This window comes from Diabrotica virgifera, chromosome 4 (genome assembly GCF_917563875.1).
Source record: "Diabrotica virgifera virgifera chromosome 4, PGI_DIABVI_V3a".
Classification (NCBI taxonomy): domain Eukaryota; kingdom Metazoa; phylum Arthropoda; class Insecta; order Coleoptera; family Chrysomelidae; genus Diabrotica; species Diabrotica virgifera.
Window position 1 is genome coordinate 212,991,924 of NC_065446.1, and position 20,523 is coordinate 213,012,446.

Genomic DNA, 20,523 nt, shown 5'->3' on the forward strand with positions numbered 1-20,523 from the left:
TTTTAACTTTACACAAAAACACTCAAATAAAAATTCACCCTAATTTAATTCTGCATAGAGGCATGTTTTTCCCGATTTGCTCCGACGAAAATTTTCCTCGGAAAATGTGGGTTTTCCCAACAAAAACTCGAATTTCAAATAAATTTTTTGGGCCAGTAATTATTTATCAATAATTATATAGCTAGGTGAAATATAAGCTTTCTTGTTATAGATTATAAATTCACAAGCCGGTGAAAATGAAACGAATATTTTAGCAACAATTCAATTGTTAATTAACAATTTACAGTCGCAATAACAACCAAAATAATCATGAGACATTGATCAAACTTAGAAAGAATATAAAGTTGTGATGCCTATTTAATATTTTTTCGACAAAATATAAATTTTTCATTTTTTTGCATAATCTTTAAATGTTTAAAAAAATTGTTATAAACAAATTAACATTTCTCAGAAATTGTTTATTATATTCTAATTTTAAAAAATACTTCAAATGCGTAATTCATAGGTCTTGAAGATGAATGCTTTAAAAAAATTTTCCAACCATTTGCAAAAAAGTTATGAAACAGCAAAATAAATATACGAATTCTCCGTTGTTTATAATTTGTTTTAATTGTTTCAAAGCTTAAAAATGAGTCTATGGTACAATCTAATTACTCACAAAGAATGTCAAAAATTAGTGCAATGGTTATATTTTAATCAAAGATTAAAAATACTTTTTTTTGTAATTTTTAGCGCGAAAGTAGGCTTGATACAGAGCCGGAGATAAAATGTTCACTCGAAGCGACTGGCACGCTTAAACTCGCGCGAGTTGTGTATGTGGGCGGGTAGCTACGGTACTGTATTATTCTACTTTCGCGCGTGTAAATTACAAAAAAATATATTTATAATCTTTAATTAAAATATAACCATTAAACTGATAATCGATATTTTTTTATAAATAATTAGCTTGTATTTTATATTCACTTCTACGCTTTGAAAGAAGTAAAAAAAATTATAAATACCGTAGTAATCGTATGTTTACTTTGCTGTTTCATAACATTTTTGCAAATGGTTGCAAAAAAGTTTTAAGGCATTCATTTTCAAGATATCTGAAATGCGCATTTTAGCTATTTTTTAAAATTTTAATATGTATAATAAAAACTTTCTGAGAAACGTTAATTTGTTTATAACTATTTTTTTTAACATTTAAAGATTATGCAAAAAAATAAAAAATTTATATTTTGTCGACAAAATGTTAAATAGGCATCTCATCTTTATAAGATTTCAAAGTTTGATCAGTGTATCATAATTATTTTGGTTATTATTGCGACTGTAAATTATTAATTAACAATTGAATTGTTGCTAAATTATTAGTTTAATTTTCACCAGCTTCTGGAACTATAATTTAAACCAAGAAGGCTTTTAAGTCACCAAATTATTTAATTATTGGTAAATAATTACTTATCTAATACTTTATTTGAAAGTTAAAGATTTTGTTGGGAAAACCCTCATTTTCCGAGGAAAATTTTTGTCGGAGCAGATCTGGAAAAACACGTCTCTATGAAGAATTAAATCATGGTGAATTTTTATTTGGGTGTTTTTGTTGTAAAGTTAAAATCTTCGGAGTTATAGAGCAATAATTGAAAAAAACACGATTTTCGGGCGCCATTTTGTTTATAAAAAAAGTAGCACACTATATGAGGACTTTGCATACCTATATTATTAATAAATAGGATCTTATAATTCGATTTCAGCAATAAAATTGCTGGTAAATAACTTTTCCCAAAAATGGCCTATTCTCCGATAATCAGCCCAGACTATAATTCATTTACTCTTTTGTAGGAGTAATAAGGAATCTTTCTTGTTGGAACTTACCACTCTGAGCAAATGAGTTGTAAATTATTTAAAATCCTCTTATCCTAATTTCCTCAGCATTCTGTTTGATTTATAAATTTTGAAAATCTCAGGAGGTGTAACCAAAAAAAGTATTCCACTTGCTGCCAATCTGGTGGTATGAAGACGATATTTATTGTGGTTTTCTGTGCTACTTCGATTGATAACTTACTTTGTTTTTCGGTAGATGGCTCTAGTTCATCCGTGATATTTCTTTCTCTGCAATTCGGAAAGGCCCAAAATATGATACGTGGATAAGTCGGAGAGAAGAGGATATGAGACTACTGATGAGGGGGAAAAGACCTCCGAAACCGGTATAGACTCTTCCTGCACTCTCCAATTTAACTAGAGTATTATACAGCTGCTGCATTTTCGTGTTGCAAAGAAATTAAAAATGTTTATACATTTGTAATTCATTTACTGTTTTATAGCAGTATTAAGAAATCTTTCTTGTTGGACTTTACCACGCTGAGCAGATGAGTTGTGAATTATTTAAAATTCTCTGTTCTTAATTTCCTCAGCCTCCTGTTTGGTTTATAAATTTTGAAAATCTCAGGAGGTGTAGCCAAAGAAAGTATTGCACCTGTTGCCAATCCGGTGGTATGGACACGATATTTACTGTCGTTTTCTGTGCTACTTCGATTGATAACTTAATTTGTTTTTCGGTAGATAGCTCTAGTTCATCCGTGACATTTCTTTCTTTGCAATTCGGAGTATGATACGTGGATAAGTCGGAGAGAAGAGGATATGGGACTACTGATAAGGGGGAAAAGACCTCCGAAACCGGTATAGACTCTTCCTGCTTTCTCCGATTTAACCAGAGTATTATGCAGCTGCTGCATTTTCGTGTTGCAAAGAAATTGAAAATGTTTATACATTTTTTTTCTTATATTTCAATTCATCTCTAAAATCTCTAAATTCATTGAAATATAAGACGTCTCTAGTTTGTATTTTGCAGCAGAATTATTATTTATTTCTATCAGTTTACTCCTAATAGGTATGTGGGATCAACATTTCGTTGGAATTATTTCCCTAATGAGCAGGCCGGAAGTGAGATGCAATTCATAGATCCCCTAGTCTGCTTTGCCTCAGCATTCGTATGGTTTTTAAATTATAGAAACCGGGAATGGGTTACCAGATAATTGGTCTCAATAAAAATAAATATTTTAATAATTATTATTGCTGACGCACACTTCCTAAGGCAATTTTTCTTTTAAACTATCGAAACACACGATTTATCCCGTAATTTTCAAGAAAACGTACACGTTGTGCGCCAATATAAAAGGTAATCTCCACGTAGGGGCACAGGTATAGAAGGTACAGCGCCACGATGGGTGATAATTAAAGGTAGGTACAAGTGACGCGATAGGTGACGAACTTATTATATAAATATTGTTATGATCTGCTTTCTATTACTTTTATATTAATTATTATTTATTTGATCAATTATTTAATTAACGCAAATCATACATAAAAATATTAAGAAAAAATTTCAAGGGGCCTTTTGTCAAAAAAAATTTAATTAAATTCTCTTAGGTTATACTTATCCTTTCTCGTGGCTTCAGTATCTCTTAGTTGATCGTTATCGGGATAAAATAGGAAAAGGAAATAAATAGAAAAATCATAAATAAACACATACAAATACCTTTATTATCAAAAGCAATGCTCTGTAAATTTATCAATTAAATTCTTTGGGCATAATGGTCCAAATGAAACCTTTATCATATAAATTAATCTAATTAAAAAAATATTTATCGCTTTGTTCTTGATACCATAAATAGAACAAGCTAAACAAACAAATTTGGTATTCGCAAAATTACTTATACTTCCTATTAAATTTTTGAAATGTTGGAATCTTTAATGCTTATGCTTTTACGTAAAAAAAATAACTTCTGATTATAAAGAAAATCTGTCACATGGGTTATTGACTGACCTTTTTGATTCACACACAATGATGTCTCCTCTTGACCCAAACAGCTCCTCGTTGTTGATTATCTTAGGCTACCAATCGAAGCCCTCTCCGTTCTCAGCAGAACTCAGCAGCATACCAGCAACTATTTCTCCAAAACACAAGCCAGGCCTCTTTTTGCCAGTGCTCGTTCAATAAACTCCAAAACTCTCTCCTCTCTTTCTCCCAACAATAATCTCCTGAGACCCAAGTATCTTTTGTACTTGGTGTCACAAATAATTTTAATAACGATAATTCTTGTAACTTACTCTCTTGGACTTTACAGAATCAAAGAGGTATTTCTTCTCGATTTGATTTGTCTCTTGTTCCACTTTTCAGCTACTCTCAAATATCAAAACAAAACACTAGTACTTGCTTCTGAACTACTCACGAAAACTTATGACTGCTCCTCTCGGCTACCGGTAACACAATAATTCATCTTTCCAAAACTATCTGAAAATTCAACCTTCTCTCCTTCCCATTCCAAATTGTCAAACCAATCAGAGATATTTCTTCTTCCCCACTCTTTTTTTCATTCGAAAAATCCAGTCATTATATCAAACAATACTTCTACTCAAAACTTATGACTTTTCGGAAATTATCTAAATATTCCTATCATTAAACAAACATATTTAAAATTCCAATTCTCTTTACGTCTATTTTTCTAAAAACTAATAATTACATCTAACTGTGGTTTTACCTTTTCCCGTAAACAATCGGTTTAAAATAATAATCCTAAATAACTTTCACTTCACTTTTATTTACAAATGTTTTAATATTCTTCATGGAAAAATTCATTAAGGAGAAACCACCTTGCGTGAAAGCTAACTTCTAATAAATATTTACAAATCAATATACAGGGTGTATCAAATTTATGTGCCCGCGTTATATTAAAAAAAATAAAAAAATTTTATTCTATCTTTGATCGATAAATTGAAACACAATAATTATATATTGGGTATTATATAAATATATTGGGTAGCCGAACACATGTATGTTATGTTACTAATAATAATTAATCTCAGGCTTAGGGTTGTTTACAATGAAAATCATGATAATCGATCTAGCTGTGTATTTCGTATTTAAGATACAAAATCTGATTGCTAACTAACTAAGAACAGAAACTAAGAATAGTGTCTTTGTGTTAGGGATGGCGGTTTTTGACAAAACACCGGTTTTCGGTTATACCGGTTTTTTGCTTACGGTTTAACCTGGCGGTTATAACTGGCCAAAAAAACCGGTTTTTGTAAAAACCGGTTTTCGTTTTTTTAATCCAATAGGTTACAAAGTTACATTTACAATACACTTTAGTTTGCGATACTCCATTCGACTCGATATTAATATGGTCAAAATTAGTACTATCGAAAGGACATGTATTACTTTTAACACGTTTGTATATTTGTAGAATAGGTACATTTTAACTCATTTAATACTTCCTGTATGAGGGTATCGTTTTTAAAACGTAGCGAAATTCTTGGAGATTCGTTTTCGTAATCAGTAATTCGATATTCACAGTCAGAGCATTATTTTTGGTAATCAGAAAAAGTCATTCACCCACTTTCAATGTCAAGAGTTAAGTGTGAAAATAGATGATGTTTGCGTCTAATTCAACCAGATCACTTCTTATGTAAATATTATGATTACAAATACCTTTTTAAGGAAATATTACAATAAAACTTAATAATTGTTTCTGGCTGATGTGAGATTGCACTTTCAGTTTGCTTCTGTATTTTATAAAATAAAATAAAATTTGAATTATGGTTTTGTTTGGAATAATTACTTGAGAATAATAATTATGATTGAGATCCAAAATAATACCTAACCTAATCCTAATCACCTTAAAAACCTAGTAACCGGTTTTTACTTTAAAAAGAAAAACCAATTATAACCGGGACAAAAAACAACCGGTAAAACCGGTTTTTGCGAAGTAAATAAACCGGTTTTAGGTTTGAACCGGTAGGTTTTTCCCATCCCTACTTCGTGTCCTTCTTACATCTACAAAACATTAAAACATAAACAACGGTCAGAGAAGACCACACATATTAAGGCACTAGGGCGAGTTAAGTATCGGTTCCCGGAAAGGCGTGTGTCTCTGGTCGCATTCCTTACATAGACGCCGCACAAAGGGCTAGTTTGTTACAATATCTATTTATAAGTAAACTTATAGATAAATAGATTTACATTAATTATTAGGACCTCTCGTTTTATTTATAGTAGCTACAATGGGGTCAAGTGTGTAGGATAGTTTAAAAATGAAGAGTGGCTTTTAAAAGGACATTTGAACATTAAAAAGTATTGTTCGGTGGGATCATCCGAGTAGTTTGTAGTGATTTTTGTAAAAACAAACATTTGGAAAGAACGTGTGTGCCTGACCAAAGTTGCTGCTTATAGAATTTTGAGTAACACAGGTACATGAGTAACTAGAAGACTTCGCAGACGAAACTCAGAGTTTCATTGACGAAACTTTTAGAACGGGTGACCATATATTCGATAATTTTTTTCAAATCATTACAATTCTCAAATCCTATCAAATCTTATCATACTATGATACAATTGATCCAAAAAATGGCATAACCCAAACATCTAAAATGAAAGTTATCCTTCAACACCAAATGGTTTTATATGGTCCACATAATGTTCAGAAAAAAGTCACACCATTTTGAGTCGGGTTTGGGGGGAAGAGTGGGGAGAAATCAGTAAATTCGTAGTTTTTTAGTGTTTTTGTCAATATTTCTAAAACTATGCGGCTTGGCATGAACAACCTTCTATACAAAAATGTTATACATTAATATGAAGTAGTTTTCAATCCTAATAGCAAAATTAATAATATTGAAAATATTAAAAATGGTATACATTTTTATTTTATAGTCGTATTACTCTGTAGAGTAGAGTAACCAGGTGCATTTTCCGTTGGAACTTTACCAAGCTGCAGACGGGGGTGTGAATTGCATAGTGTAGAATTCCTTCCCTTTGTCTTCACTGCAGCATCCATGTGCTTGCAAATTTTAGAAGCCTTGGAGGTGTCACCAGGAGAGTGTACCAATAAGTTTTCAATTTAAAAATCTTTTAGTAATATTTTTAATATTTTCAATATTATTAATTTTGCTATTAGGATTGAAAACTACTTAATCTTTCAATTGCCAGATGACGCTAGTCACCTAATACCTTCACTTCGGTTGCAATGGGTGGGAAAAACTCTCGGTGCTAGTCATTTAGGATATGGAGAACAGTGCCTACGTTCTCTCAGATGAGGCTCCAATAAGAGCCGAAAATCGCGATTCAGAGGACTGGACTGCGCTCCGTATTCTAATTGAAAAGTAAGATTGTTTTGCCTTCGCATTGCAACTGAATAAAAATGGTATACATTTTTATTTTATAGTCGTATTACTCCGTAGAATAACCAGGTGCATTTTTCGTTGGAGCTTTACCAAGCTGCAGACGGGGGATGTGAATTGCATAGTGTAGAATTCCTTCCCTTTGTCTTCACTGCAACATCCATGTGCTTGCAAATTGTAGAAGCCTTGGAGGTGTCACCAGGAAAGTGTACCAATAAGTTTTCAATTTAAGAATCTTTTAGTAATGTTTTTAATATTTTCAATATTATTAATTTTGCTATTAGGATTGAAAACTACTTCATCTTTCAATTGCCAGGTGACTCTAGTCACCTAATACCTTAACTTCGGTTGCAATGGGTGGGAAAATCTCTCGGTGTTGGTAATTTAGGATATGGAGAACAATGCCTACGTTCTCTCCGATGAGGCTCCAATAAGAGCCGAAAATCGCGATTCAGAGGACTGGACTGCGCTCCGTATTATAATTAAAAAGTAAGATTGTTTTGCCTTAGCATTGCAACTGAATAAAAATGGTATACATTTTTATTTTTTGTTCTACATTAAATTTGAAATAAAAAAGGTCAAACTTTTAATATTTCTTGGGCAATAGATGGTTATTTTGAGAGGTGAAGTTGACGTTTCTTCAAGGGCTTATCACTAACATACTATCACCTACTAAAATAGCAAATTTTATTTACACAACACATTCCTGTCATACAAAATTTGTTTCATCAGTAAAAAATATAAAAATATCGAAAACCTCCATTTTCACCCTCTGTAACTCTAGAACCGTTGATTTGATAACAATTATGTATCGGACCTTTTTTGTTTTAAATTCTATGTAAAACATTTTTGTATAGAACGTTGTTTACGCTAAAATATAGTTTTAGAAATGTTGACGAAAAACTTAAAAAAAATACTAATTTACCGACTTCTCCCCCCATCTCCTCCCCAAACCGGACGCTCAAAATGGTGTAACTTTTTACTGAACAATATGTGGACCATATAGAACAATTTGGTGTTGGAGGAAAACTGTTACATTGGATGTATGGGTTAGGCCTTTTTTGGACCAATTATACTACTATTCTACCTCCGTAACTTTGGAACCGTTCATTTTAGAAGGATTATGCATGGAGCCTTTTTTATTTTAAATTTAATTTAGAACATTTTTGTGTAGAAGGTTGTTCATGATAAACCGCATAGTTTTAGAAATATTGACGAAAAACTTAAAAAATTACGAATTTACCGATTTCTCCCCACTCTGTGGACCATATAGAATAATTTGGTGTTGGAGGATAACTTTCACTTTGGATGTCTGGGTTTGGGTATAGTTATACCATACTATCAAACCAAAATCTTATCAGACATTATCAAATTAATTATTTAATAATTCTCAAATATATCTAATAAAACAAAAATTCGTTACAGTTCAACAATTTAACATAAATTAAAAATATTTGAACTATAACAGTTGCTCAAAATGTCCGCCACTTTGTTCGATGCATTTCCTTGCTCGTTTTAAAATATTTCGAATTGATTTTCTAAGTATATTGGGATTGTTCTTCATTTTTCTGGTAGCTTCTTGTGACCTTGACAGAATTAATCAATATGATTTCAAAATTGCCGTATTTAAATTATCTGCGCAAAAATTTGACATGCACCTCTTAACGCAGTTTTTATGCTCTTTTAAAATACACAAACAAATTTTTAAAATTTCAATACACAGGGTGTTGTTTCAAGATCACAATTACTTTATATTTTTTTCTTAATCCGAACCTGGATTTTTTTTGTCATTAGTAATTGGGTCGTTCCAATGTGGTAAATAAGTATTGATTATTTTTAAAATTAGTTTTTATTCATTAACTTTAATAATTTATAACTAAAAGTTAATAATATCTCCTTTTTAATGTCAAAGTTCTTAAAAAATTCAATATAATTTCAAAATTAAAGTCATAAAATTGTCTGGCCGAAAAATTAAAGCGAACCATTAAACTTACTTTTTTGTGCTCTTTTCAAATATGCAAACAGATTTTCAAAATTTCAATATACAGGGTGTTGTTTTAAGGTCAAAATTACTTTATAATTTTTTGTTAATCCGGACCTGGAATTTTTTTATGGTTAATATGTCGGTCGTTTGGGTTTTGAATGACACATATGTGTACCAAATATCAAAAAAATATACAGGGTGGTTCTAAAGTTATGGCTTAGGAAAGAAATGGGCAAAATCGATAAAACACCCTGTAACTCGGTTATAAAAGTCGGTAGGGCAAAAAATATACTATATCTAGAACCGGCTCGGGGACCTCTATTCATCATTAAAGTATTTCCGTTCCCCAATGAAACACCCTGTATTATAAATATTTAACACTTGCTTTAAAACGGTAACTTCAAAACAGGAAAGCTTAACAAAAACAAAAAATGGTTATACACAAATTCAAAAGAAGAGGAACATAGAATCTAATATTATTTTAAATATCTTACATTTGTTAGTTGTCCTGCTCCAAGATTTCCCCAATATTCCCCATCTAAATATTTGCTTGTTGGAAAAAATTTAACGGGTATCCTTTGACCATGCCGAACTACCTAAAATAAAAGAAACCATTAGGTTATATAAGTTTAAAAACAATGTAATGCTATCCAATAGACGTTTCAAACTGTTGATTACAAATTTGTATATTTCGTTGATTGGGAAGAATAGTATGATATTTCAAAAACATTAGGTTAACAGAAAAGACAATTAAAGATTGAGATGGGTTACGAGATCGGATTACTTAAGCAATACAATATTAAATATTTTTTTCACCAGAATAATTAAAACGTACAGTATTAAATGGGTTTTGCATCCAATCCATATACCACCCCCAACTTATATGTTTCATCCCCATTTTGAGTTATAATACTTTTCTCTATAAAATTTTTGTACTATTTCACAATTATAAGGTTATTAGGGACAATAAAACGGAACAGTCTAAAAGTTTTATTAGAGTTTAAACAACAATGAATGAAAAAAATCGCAGTTATAGTACAATACCAATATAAAAAAATAAAAAATTTGGGCCCCCATTAAAAAAAATTAAAGTTTCTACAAGTTAGCGTAAAAATCCCTATAGTAGAAATATGCTTTATTGTCACTGAAAATACAAATTTTATGGACAAAGCTTAATTAAAGTCAGAAAAAATAAATAAATAATATCTAACAATAACAATAACAAATACAATTTTCTGAAATTTGATAAATCGTCAATATAAAAAAAAATATACATAAATACAAAATATAAGTTAATAAAGTAAAGAAAAAAAAACAACATCGATATATTGCAACAATTTATAGAAATTGCAAAGTGAATATACAACAAAGTAAACTATTTATAGACATAGGAACTAATAAGTTTAAGCTGCTGCATGTGACACCCAAATATAGATAAGTTTGGTTACTGGTACATTACTGTAATTTCTTAGTTAGTCATTAAGAAACTCTTCTACTGAATAATATGGTCTTTTAGATAGATGTGCTTTTGTTATTTTACGGAACTTGGGGAAAGATGTTGCAGATTTGAGTTGTAAAGGAAGATGGTTGTATAGTTTTTTTGCGTAATATAATATAGATGTCTTTACTAACTCAGAGGACGGGATCGGTAAATAGACATCAAAATTTGAATTTCTGGTGGAGTAGTCATGACGAGGCCTTGCTGGAAAGACATGCATGTGTTTACGAATTAAGCAAACAGTTTCTAAAATATATAAAGATGTAAGGGTTAAAATGCCGTGATCTTTGAAGTAACTTCTGCAATGTGTTGTTCTTCTGAGGCCAAACAGGTACCTTATTGCTCTTTTTTGTAATTTAAAAATAACATCTAATTGGGCAGCTATACTTAAACCCCAAAAAGGAAGACCATATCGAAGATGAGACTCGAACAAAGAAAAATATGTTAGTTTAGAAGATGCTAAATTGAGCTCTTTCGAAACAGATCTTATAGCATAGCAGGCTGAGGCGAGTTTCTTACTTAACACATCGATATGAAGGGATCATTTGAGGTTGCTGTCTAAAAAAATATCAAGAAATTTTACAGAATCAACGGTAGAGATCTGGCTGTTATTAACAAGCAGGGGTTGAAGAGCACTTTTATAGGATAATGCTACTGTCTTATCCACGTTAAAAGAGAGTAAATTAGAGTCAGACCAGGTTTTTATCGTAAACAAGTCAGAAGTTATAGTTGCATGAAGAGATGTAATAGTTGAGTTGCTCCAAGTGATACTGGTATCATCAGCAAAAAGAAAAATTTTTCCATCGATTTTTAAGTTAGTGATGTCATTTATAAAGATAAGGAACAGTAGAGGACCCAATACTGAACCTTGTGGTACTCCACATACAATGTTTTTGAGACTAGAGTCAGTATCATTTGCTCTAACTAGTTGTTTCGTATTATTCAAGTAAGATTGGAACCAATTCAAAGAAATACCTCGAATCCCATAGAAATTTAGTTTTTTAATCAAAATGTCGTGATTTACACAATCAAAAGCTTTGGCATAGTCACAGAAAACAGTGGCAGTATAAAGATTATTGTTTAGTGCTTGGTAAACCTCATGAAACACAGAAAACATGGCATCAGTGGTACATTTATTAGTTATAAAGCCGAACTGATTTTGGGATAAGATTTTTTATCAATGAGAAAGGACATAAGCCGGGTTTTTATGAGTCTCTCAATAATTTTTGAAAGTACCGGTAGTAAGGCAACAGGTCTATAGTTGCAAGCATTAGATTTTTCACCACCCTTATGAAGGGGAATAATAATGGCTATCTTTAGGCACTCTGGGAATTTGCCTCTTTCAAAGGAATCATTAATTAGTGAGACGAGGTTTTCCAACACATTTTCTGTGAGATTTGAGAAGATTTTTATGGATAGTCCATCAGTACTACAGGATGATTTGCTTTTGATACTATTGATAGTTTGGATCAGTTCAGATATATCGATTGGTCTTAAAAAGAATGAATTCGAGAACACTCCTGAATTGGGGAGATAGGAAATGGGATCTTTTTGTGGCAAAATAGTAAAAGTTATATTTTTATTCACATTAACGAAATATTCGTTTAGATTTTCCGGGTCTGGAAGGGCAAATGTTTGAACTGCGTGAGTTCTATTTCTTAGATCGTTTATTATGGACCAAGTATTGTGGCATAACCGCTACATTTTCTTTCTTTTCAAGAAGAGAGAGCAGACCAGCTTTCTTTTTTTCACTTATTCCCACTTCTTCTTGTAAGCTTGTTTTAGAGTAACGGCACGTGCTGATGGAAGTCGTCGTTTGCTTTGAAGGATCATCAGAGGATGATGAACAGCTACTGGAAGAATAATTTGGGTCGCCCGAGGTGGTATCAAAGACTGAAATACTAGAAGAACTGGTTGATATGGAAGACGAAGAGCTGCTACTGTCCTTTTCACGCTCCCTTCTGATTGTAACGTCATTATTGGTAGACGTTGGTCCTATTGCATCTTCAGTACCTGTGGTTTCGTCGATAGTTAGACTTTTTTGGTTTTCTTTGTTTTCAAAATCAACAGCCATATGAAAATATTGTCCGTATTGTTTTTCAGCTAAAGGAGAAGCAATTTTAGAACTTTCATTTAGAAAAGTAGTTTCTTGTAACTTGCTGGTGACAGAATCATTGAATATGGGAATATTATGGTTTTCACTTTCATTAGTCACAAATGGCTGATGACAATACGAACCCGTACTTTAATGTCTGGTATTACTTTCATCCCTTTCACAAATTTTCCTAGCGAGGTCTAGTAGAATACGACTTCGATTCCTACTCATTTTCTATAATAAGCTATTAGGTCCATAAAGAATTGTGCAATCAACACACACATTTATTAACTCTTTTCTGTACACTGGATGGAAATTTGAACCACTTAATTACTAATCAATTTTTATCAAGTTACACCTACGCAAGAGGTTTGTATTAGGTACTTATTGCCTCTGTTCCTATTAAGTAACGTTATCTTTAATTGGTGAAATTCCCACAGTTTAGATATCGGCTTACACTCGAATATTTATCAGTTTGTTGTTTCTTGAAGAGTGAAGTCATTTAACACGTGCAATCGAATAATTCTATGAAATCTCGAGCTGCAAAGAGTTTTAAAAGAAATGAAAATCCTAGTTTAAGTATCTAGTAAGAAAAAAATATTTTAAGGAATAGAATAATAAAACGAAATAATTTCTTGGATTTGAGTTAAATTATGTTCAAGACAATGTTAACTAAAAATATCACGTTATACTTAGGGCAAAATTATATTCAAAACTATGTTAACTCAAAATGAAATAAAGATAAAATGCCCACAGGTGTACTTATTTTATTCAAAAGTATCATATTATTTGTAATCATCATACCGACCAAAATTATAATAATAATAAATGCTTACCTGTTAAAGAAGAGTATGATATTTTGAAATATAATTCTCTTGCTCTAAAAATATTCAATAATAAGACGCAAGCAGTGTTAATATTTTGACTTATAATAGTATTGATTAAATAAATATGAAAACAAAATCAATGGGAAAGTCCCCGTAGCTGGCTGTATACCATAGTTAAAAAACCATACAGAAGTAAATACTTCTTTTGTATATTGGTATAAAAAGTTTTATTAAAAAACATAAAAGTCCTCCAAATGGATTTGCAAAACGTTTTCAATCTGAATCAGATCATCCTCAGTGCCTAGAACGAAGTATTTCCACGTTAAAATGAATGCAAAAGGTTAAAATTGTGACTAGGTTAAAGAAAAATGTGGCAATACTTACGTTCTGCTTCGTAAAAGAAACTAGCAACTTTTTGAAACAGGTTACATCGATATTAATGGTTTACATAATAATTAAGTGATATTTGTAGCGACTCAAAGTCGATGTTACAAGATGAAATGTGCTAGGAGTGCTCAAAGGGCAACATGGTTCCCTGCTCGTTAAGAACTTGTGGTTCTTGCCAGTTCAATGGACACAGACCAACAAAAGTGAAGGAGATGACAATCTAATTATCCGACCGAAGTGACATGACAAGATAGGTAGTCAATTTTTGGTTATCAATTTCAAATTATTATTGTTGTTTGAAAATTTTTTTTTGGATTATATATTAGTAACTGTATAAAATTGAAATTTAAATTATAATAATTAGATTTTATTGTAAAAGTATATAAGGCAACGCTCTACTCTCTGTTACAGAAAGAACTGTTGTTAGTGTTAGGTAGATAAAATGCTAGTCAGTGACGTCATCGGTGATTAAATTTGAGAAAGAAGGCAAACAGTTTTATTTAGTTTAAAAGAAAAGGAAAATTAGTTCTATGTACACCACCTATATGATAGGTACCAAGATAAGGTGTATATTAATGTTGTAAAAATAGCTAGGTGATGTTGGTTGCCTATGTATATGTTTGTAATGTTTATTGACAAATTGAAAATATTATAATTTAATTGGTTGTCTGAATTAGAGAACTAAAAACTAGAAAAGATAATGGAGCAAACAGACTGATATGAAAGTAATGTGTATTATTGTGAAGCTTCCCATATAAATATCATTCCAATATACACTCAAACCCTAACTAATTCCTATGGTTGCCTCTTATGTTATAACTCATTAACTTCAGCCATTCAGTTTAATAATAACAATTTTTTGACACATAATTCATTTTGCATTTCTGATATTATCATTCAGGTTATTCCATCTTTGACTGGAGTCTTTTAAATCATAATTATAAAATTTAAAAAATTTTTAAAAAATTTTCTGACATCTTTTAGGTAATTATCATTCAATAACTAATATTTTTTCAGTAATTTTAATTAAACAATTTTAATTTCTACCTATAATATCAGGCAACCACCATCACTCGTTCTCAACTTGATTTTGCTAAACAATCTTCTCGCCTATGTGGGAAGCTTCACAATAATATACATTACTTTCATATCAGTATGTTTGCTCCATTATCTTTTCTAGTTTTTAGTTCTCTAATTCAGACAACCAATTAAATTATAATATTTTCAATTTGTCAATAAACATTACAAACATATACATAGGCAACCAACATCACCTAGCTATTTTTACAACATTAATATACACATACACCTTATCTTGGTACCATATAGGTGGTGTACATAGAACTAATTTTCCTTTTCTTTCAAACTAAATAAAACTGTTTGCCTTCTTTCTCAAATTTAATCACCGATGACGTCACTGACTAGCATTTTATCTACCTAACACTAACAACAGTTATTTCTGTAACAGAGAGTAGAGCGTTGCCTTATATACTTTTACAATAAAATCTAATTATTATAATTTAAATTTCAATTTTATACAGTTACTAATATATAATCCAAAAAAAAAATTTTCAAACAACAATAATAATTTGAAATTCATAATCAAAAATTGACTACCTATCTTGTCATGTCACTTCGGTCTGATAATTAGATTGTCATCTCCTTCACTTTTGTTGGTCTGTGTCCATTGAACTGGCAAGAACCACAAGTTCTTAACGAGCAGGGAACCATGTTGCCCTTTGAGCACTCCTAGCACATTTCATCTTGTAACATCGACTTGGAGTCGCTACAAATATCACTTAATTATTATGTAAACCATTAATATCGATGTAACCTTTTTCAAAAAGTTGCTAGTTTCTTTTACGAAGCAGAACGTAAGTATTGCCACATTTTTCTTTAACCTAGTCACAATTTTAACCTTTTGCATTCATTTTAACGTTGAAATACTTCGTTCTAGGCACTGAGGATGATCTGATTCAGATTGAAAACGTTTTGCAAATCCTTTTGGAAGACTTTTTTGTTTTTTAATAAAACTTTTTATACCAATATACAAAAGAAGTTTTTACTTCTGTATGGTTAAATAAATATGACCTAAACTTAGCACGAACTGTAGACAACTGAGTTACCCGAGTCTTCTCCACAGCGGTTGTGTGGAAGTGGGAGATGCCATAGTTGGTCACAGAGCTCTCTAGTGCTTGTCGTTTAAACTGCACTTATAATACTTTTCTCCATAATAGATCCATTCATTCTGAGTAGTTTATTGATATAAACTAAAAATGAACCATTTTTGGCTTATCATACTATTCTTCCCAATCAACGATTTGTAGAGGTAAGGATATATAAAAATCCAAAAACCAAAGTAGAGACTTCACCAAGATCTCCACTATACCTAAATAAAACTTCACCAAGATCTGCCATGAATAAAATAAGACATATATTATGCCATAAAGGGAATAGGTACAACGTATACATTTTTTGTGTTCATGTTATATGCGGTTTTTATAGTTGTAACATAATACCACTAACTAACAGTCATCTTGTTCAACTAGATTTTGTAGTTTTGTGAAACTTGTAGTCGTTGTTTTAAAACATTTTCGGAACATCTCGCATGTTCCGAAGAATTACAATATCTTTTGCAGGTACGTCACTTTGTTCCGTCCATGTTATGAAGATATTTAAACAATTAAATGCTGCAAAAATCCAGCTCTATTAGACAGAGTTTTAAGAAATGTATCATATAAATTGCATTTTGTAACTTATATGTGAATAATACAGTGTCATCCGCAATCCATAAAATGATTTCAACTATGTAATAATTTGGTGAAATATTGTCTCTTTGTCTTGTTCCTCGATCTTGCCTGAATTTTTCTGTGTTTTCGTAGTTATGTACAGTCGGAAAAATTAAAGAATACCCATGAACGATCACGTCAGTCACTTATTTTGTATTTGCTGTCTTTTTCTATAAATGGCAAACTTTTGTTATAAAAAAAGACAGCAAATACAAAATAAGTGATTGATGTGATCGTTCATGGATATTCTTTCATTTTTCCGACTGTATTTTGATGTATAGCGTTCCTATAAATTTTTCTTATTCGTGACATACGGACATACCTGTAATATTTCTTTGTGAAAAATGGACAAGTTAGTTAAAGACTTTAACGTTTCCGCCACATTATTGAGGAATACCCCCGAAGGCGGTACCCTGGAGTTTTCGATGAGTTCCTGAATGCGACCGAAAACGTTTTACACTATATTAATACATTAGATTCAGCGTTTCCCAAATAGTAGGTCGCGACCCGGTACCGGGCCACGGACGCAAAATGCCGGGTCGCCTCGCCGTTTCACATCTTGCTTTTTAATACCGCGCTCTGACTGACGCAGGCTTTTCCGAGGATCAAAGCTGTAGCACCAGAATGTATTTGGGTGCATTTTAGCACCCACAGAGGCATTAGTTGTCAAAAAAGTGCCACTGTTTTTAACCAAATCTATGCAAGAGTGTTTAAAACTTATCTTCATAAAATCTTGCCCACTGACCTCTCTGTGTATTCTCTGCTTTGTGCAAAGAAATGGGAAGTGAACATGAACATCTTCCTTTACACTGCAAAGTGCGTTGACTATAAAAAAAATGTTTTTTAAAAGACTTATTAAATTGAATGAAGAAATTTCAATGTTTTTAGAACAACATCCACCAACGGCTAGGGATGTAATATTTCAATAACTTAAAAACAGTTTTCATGATGACAATTAGTTAATCAAGGCAGCCTATCTTTGTGATATTTTTCACCTCTTGAACAATTTAAAAATGACCTTACTAGGTAGCACTGTAACACTATTTAAAGTACAAGAGAAGGTGGAAGCTGTAACAAAAAAAAACTTAATTTGTGGACACGCCGAGCGGAAGCAGAAAATTAGAAAGCTACAAAAAGAGTATAACGTGAATTCATTGCCGAGTGATATTCCAGCGGCTTTCAAGGAACACCTGCTAGGACTGGAGGCAAATCTGAAGGAATATTTTCTCCCCATCCACAGCAACAAAGCATGGATAAGAAATACATTTATAGTGGACGTAGAATCCGAAACAGGACTTCCAGATTTAGCTATTGAGTCAGTAATTGAACTATCTTGTGATTAGGGCACTCAAAGACATATTTGACAAAATACCACTGATATGTTTTTGGCTGTCTTTATAAAATATATGTTTTTAAAAGCGATAAAGTTTCTTATTCCTTTTGTTACGACCTATAAGGATGAAGCAGGGTTCTCAACACTAGTTCTCCTCAAAAATAAATATGGGAACCGTTTGGAAATGGAAACGGACCTGAGGATAAAATTAACATCTTTTCCTCCAAACGTGAAGTTTTTAGTTAACCAGAAAAACTGCATACTTCTCAAAAGTAAAAGGGGTATGCAAAAAAATAGTGGGCCACGAAGGATAAGCACAGAAATAACCGTGTCAGGGAAAAATAAGTTTGGGAAACACTTAGATGTTCGTTTGTGATATTTCATGTAATGTTTTATATACTTTTTTTAAATTATGTGTTCTTAGTGTATCTATGCCATACGATAAATAAATAACGACTGATACCAGCCAACCGGAGTTGGCTGGTATCAATCGTTGGACTGATTTCTCCATTTTTCGAGCAGAGAAATTTATGTTCCGTTAAAGTAATAGCCTTTAACATCAACCTTGGGTCATCACATTTTTATAATTTAATACATTTATCATGTAATATAAAGCTATTTGTAACAAAATTTATGGCTATTTTCAACTATTCTCAAGATGTTTCACTGATGATGATCTGACTGGATACGAAAACGTTTTGATGATATTTTTAATATATCGTCAGTTTTTTTCGGGGGTTCAGATGAGACTGTTAAGGTTCAAATCCAAGAATCAAATTCAACTGATATTAAGTTGGGATTAGATAGGCTCTCTTCAAACATCAATGAAATATCGAATCAAATGAGCAATCTTACCAAAAGTCTATCTACCATACCAACGAAAAAAGAGATATTGAAGAAAAATACATGTTATGCCACCTCAAGTACCCAGACTGAAGAGCCTCAACAGTTCGAAGCAAATGCAGAGCAAAAGTAAAAAATTACAGAAGATAAGTGTCACTTTGTAGTTATTAGTAACTTGAGCCCAATATACACCCCTATACAAGTGGTTCACTATATTAAAGAGAAGCTAGGTATCAAGGAATATATAAGATGTTATGCCCTCCTTAAAGATGCCGACACAACAACTGGTTCTTCATTCAAAATAGGTATAAAATCTAGAACATCTATTAACCTATTATTTAATAAGGGCATTTGGCCACTTGGTGTAAACATTAAATGGTCTATCGAATCTTCATATTCCGAACCAACGCTTTCATCTGAGTCACATAAGAATCCGAAGAATATCAGAAGTCCTATTAGCCTGGAAAATTCAAATAGCAGTTTATGCAACAACAAAGATGAAGTTCAGAGCACAAACATACAAACAGACAAACAGGCCATCGAAATTTGCAAAACTAGGAATCCGTTCCATACCCATATTAATTTCATTAAGAAAGATACTATAGAACCATCGACTAATCTCGATCCATTGACCCCACCAAGAGTTAGATTAACCAATAACTCTAATAGTCGATATCTTTTAGCCAGATTAAGGGAACCGGATATCTTAAAGGCCATTAAACTTCATCTTGCTTATTTACACGACCAACCTGCATCAGTATTTTATGATGGGTATACCAACACAAGTGTTAAATTGTTTCTGGCTTCCTAAGGACTTCCTACAAAGAGTGAAGATCTACGAAAAATTCTTCTAGATTTTAATGATGCTTATGGAATTGGTGCAGATGAGGTAGACGCTGATCTTGCTGCTTTTAGGTCTTTTCTAACTTCGGAAAGAATTATTCACCTGCAAAAATCAAGGGAATGCCACCAAAACTACTATTCCGCTGCCTCTCCAAGACGAAATTTTTAAACATCACGACGTGTTCTGAGGGACTAGAATCCTCAAATTATTTTAGTGATAACAACTTTAGCATGGTTCTGATTAATATTCGTTCTATAAGATATAAAACTGATGAATTATTTCTGTTTCTAGAGGAATTAGGGTTTCCACCGATAGTTGCGGTTACTGAGCACTGGCTTGAAGTCAACGAGCCTCTTTTTGTAGAAAAATATTCCACTATTGCTAGGTATGACCGTCCAAGTTCAGCTCATGGAGGCACCCTAATTCTTTCTACAAATAATGATTTTTCTCTGGTAACAAAATATGACTTTTTGTTAAGTGAAGCATTCTTTGAGTTTTCCTTAGTTTACAGTAAGAACCTTAATCTTTACATTATTTGCATTTATAGATCACCTGACTCTTCCGTGGAACTATTTTTTCAGAACCTGCTTAATTTGTTAGATGACCTGCCCCATAAAAGCAGAAAAATTTTATGCGGGGACTTCAACATCAATTATGCTTCTGCTTGTGCTACACAAATATCCCTGGTCAACATATTTGAATCATATGGTCTATCAATGCACATTGATTCTCCTACAAGGATTACAAAAACTTCATCTACCATAATTG

At 32.0% G+C, this 20,523-nt stretch overlaps 1 protein-coding gene across 1 annotated transcript in view; it reads right to left on the reverse strand.

The window, feature by feature from the left end:
- LOC126878426 (prostatic acid phosphatase-like) overlaps positions 1 to 20,523 on the reverse strand; it is a 49,359-nt gene that overhangs the window by 13,059 nt on the left and 15,777 nt on the right. Inside the window, exon 2 of the mRNA XM_028279907.2 lies at positions 9,634 to 9,735. Coding sequence (XP_028135708.1) covers positions 9,634 to 9,735 — 102 coding nt within the window. The remainder of the gene's footprint in view (positions 1 to 9,633; positions 9,736 to 20,523) is intronic.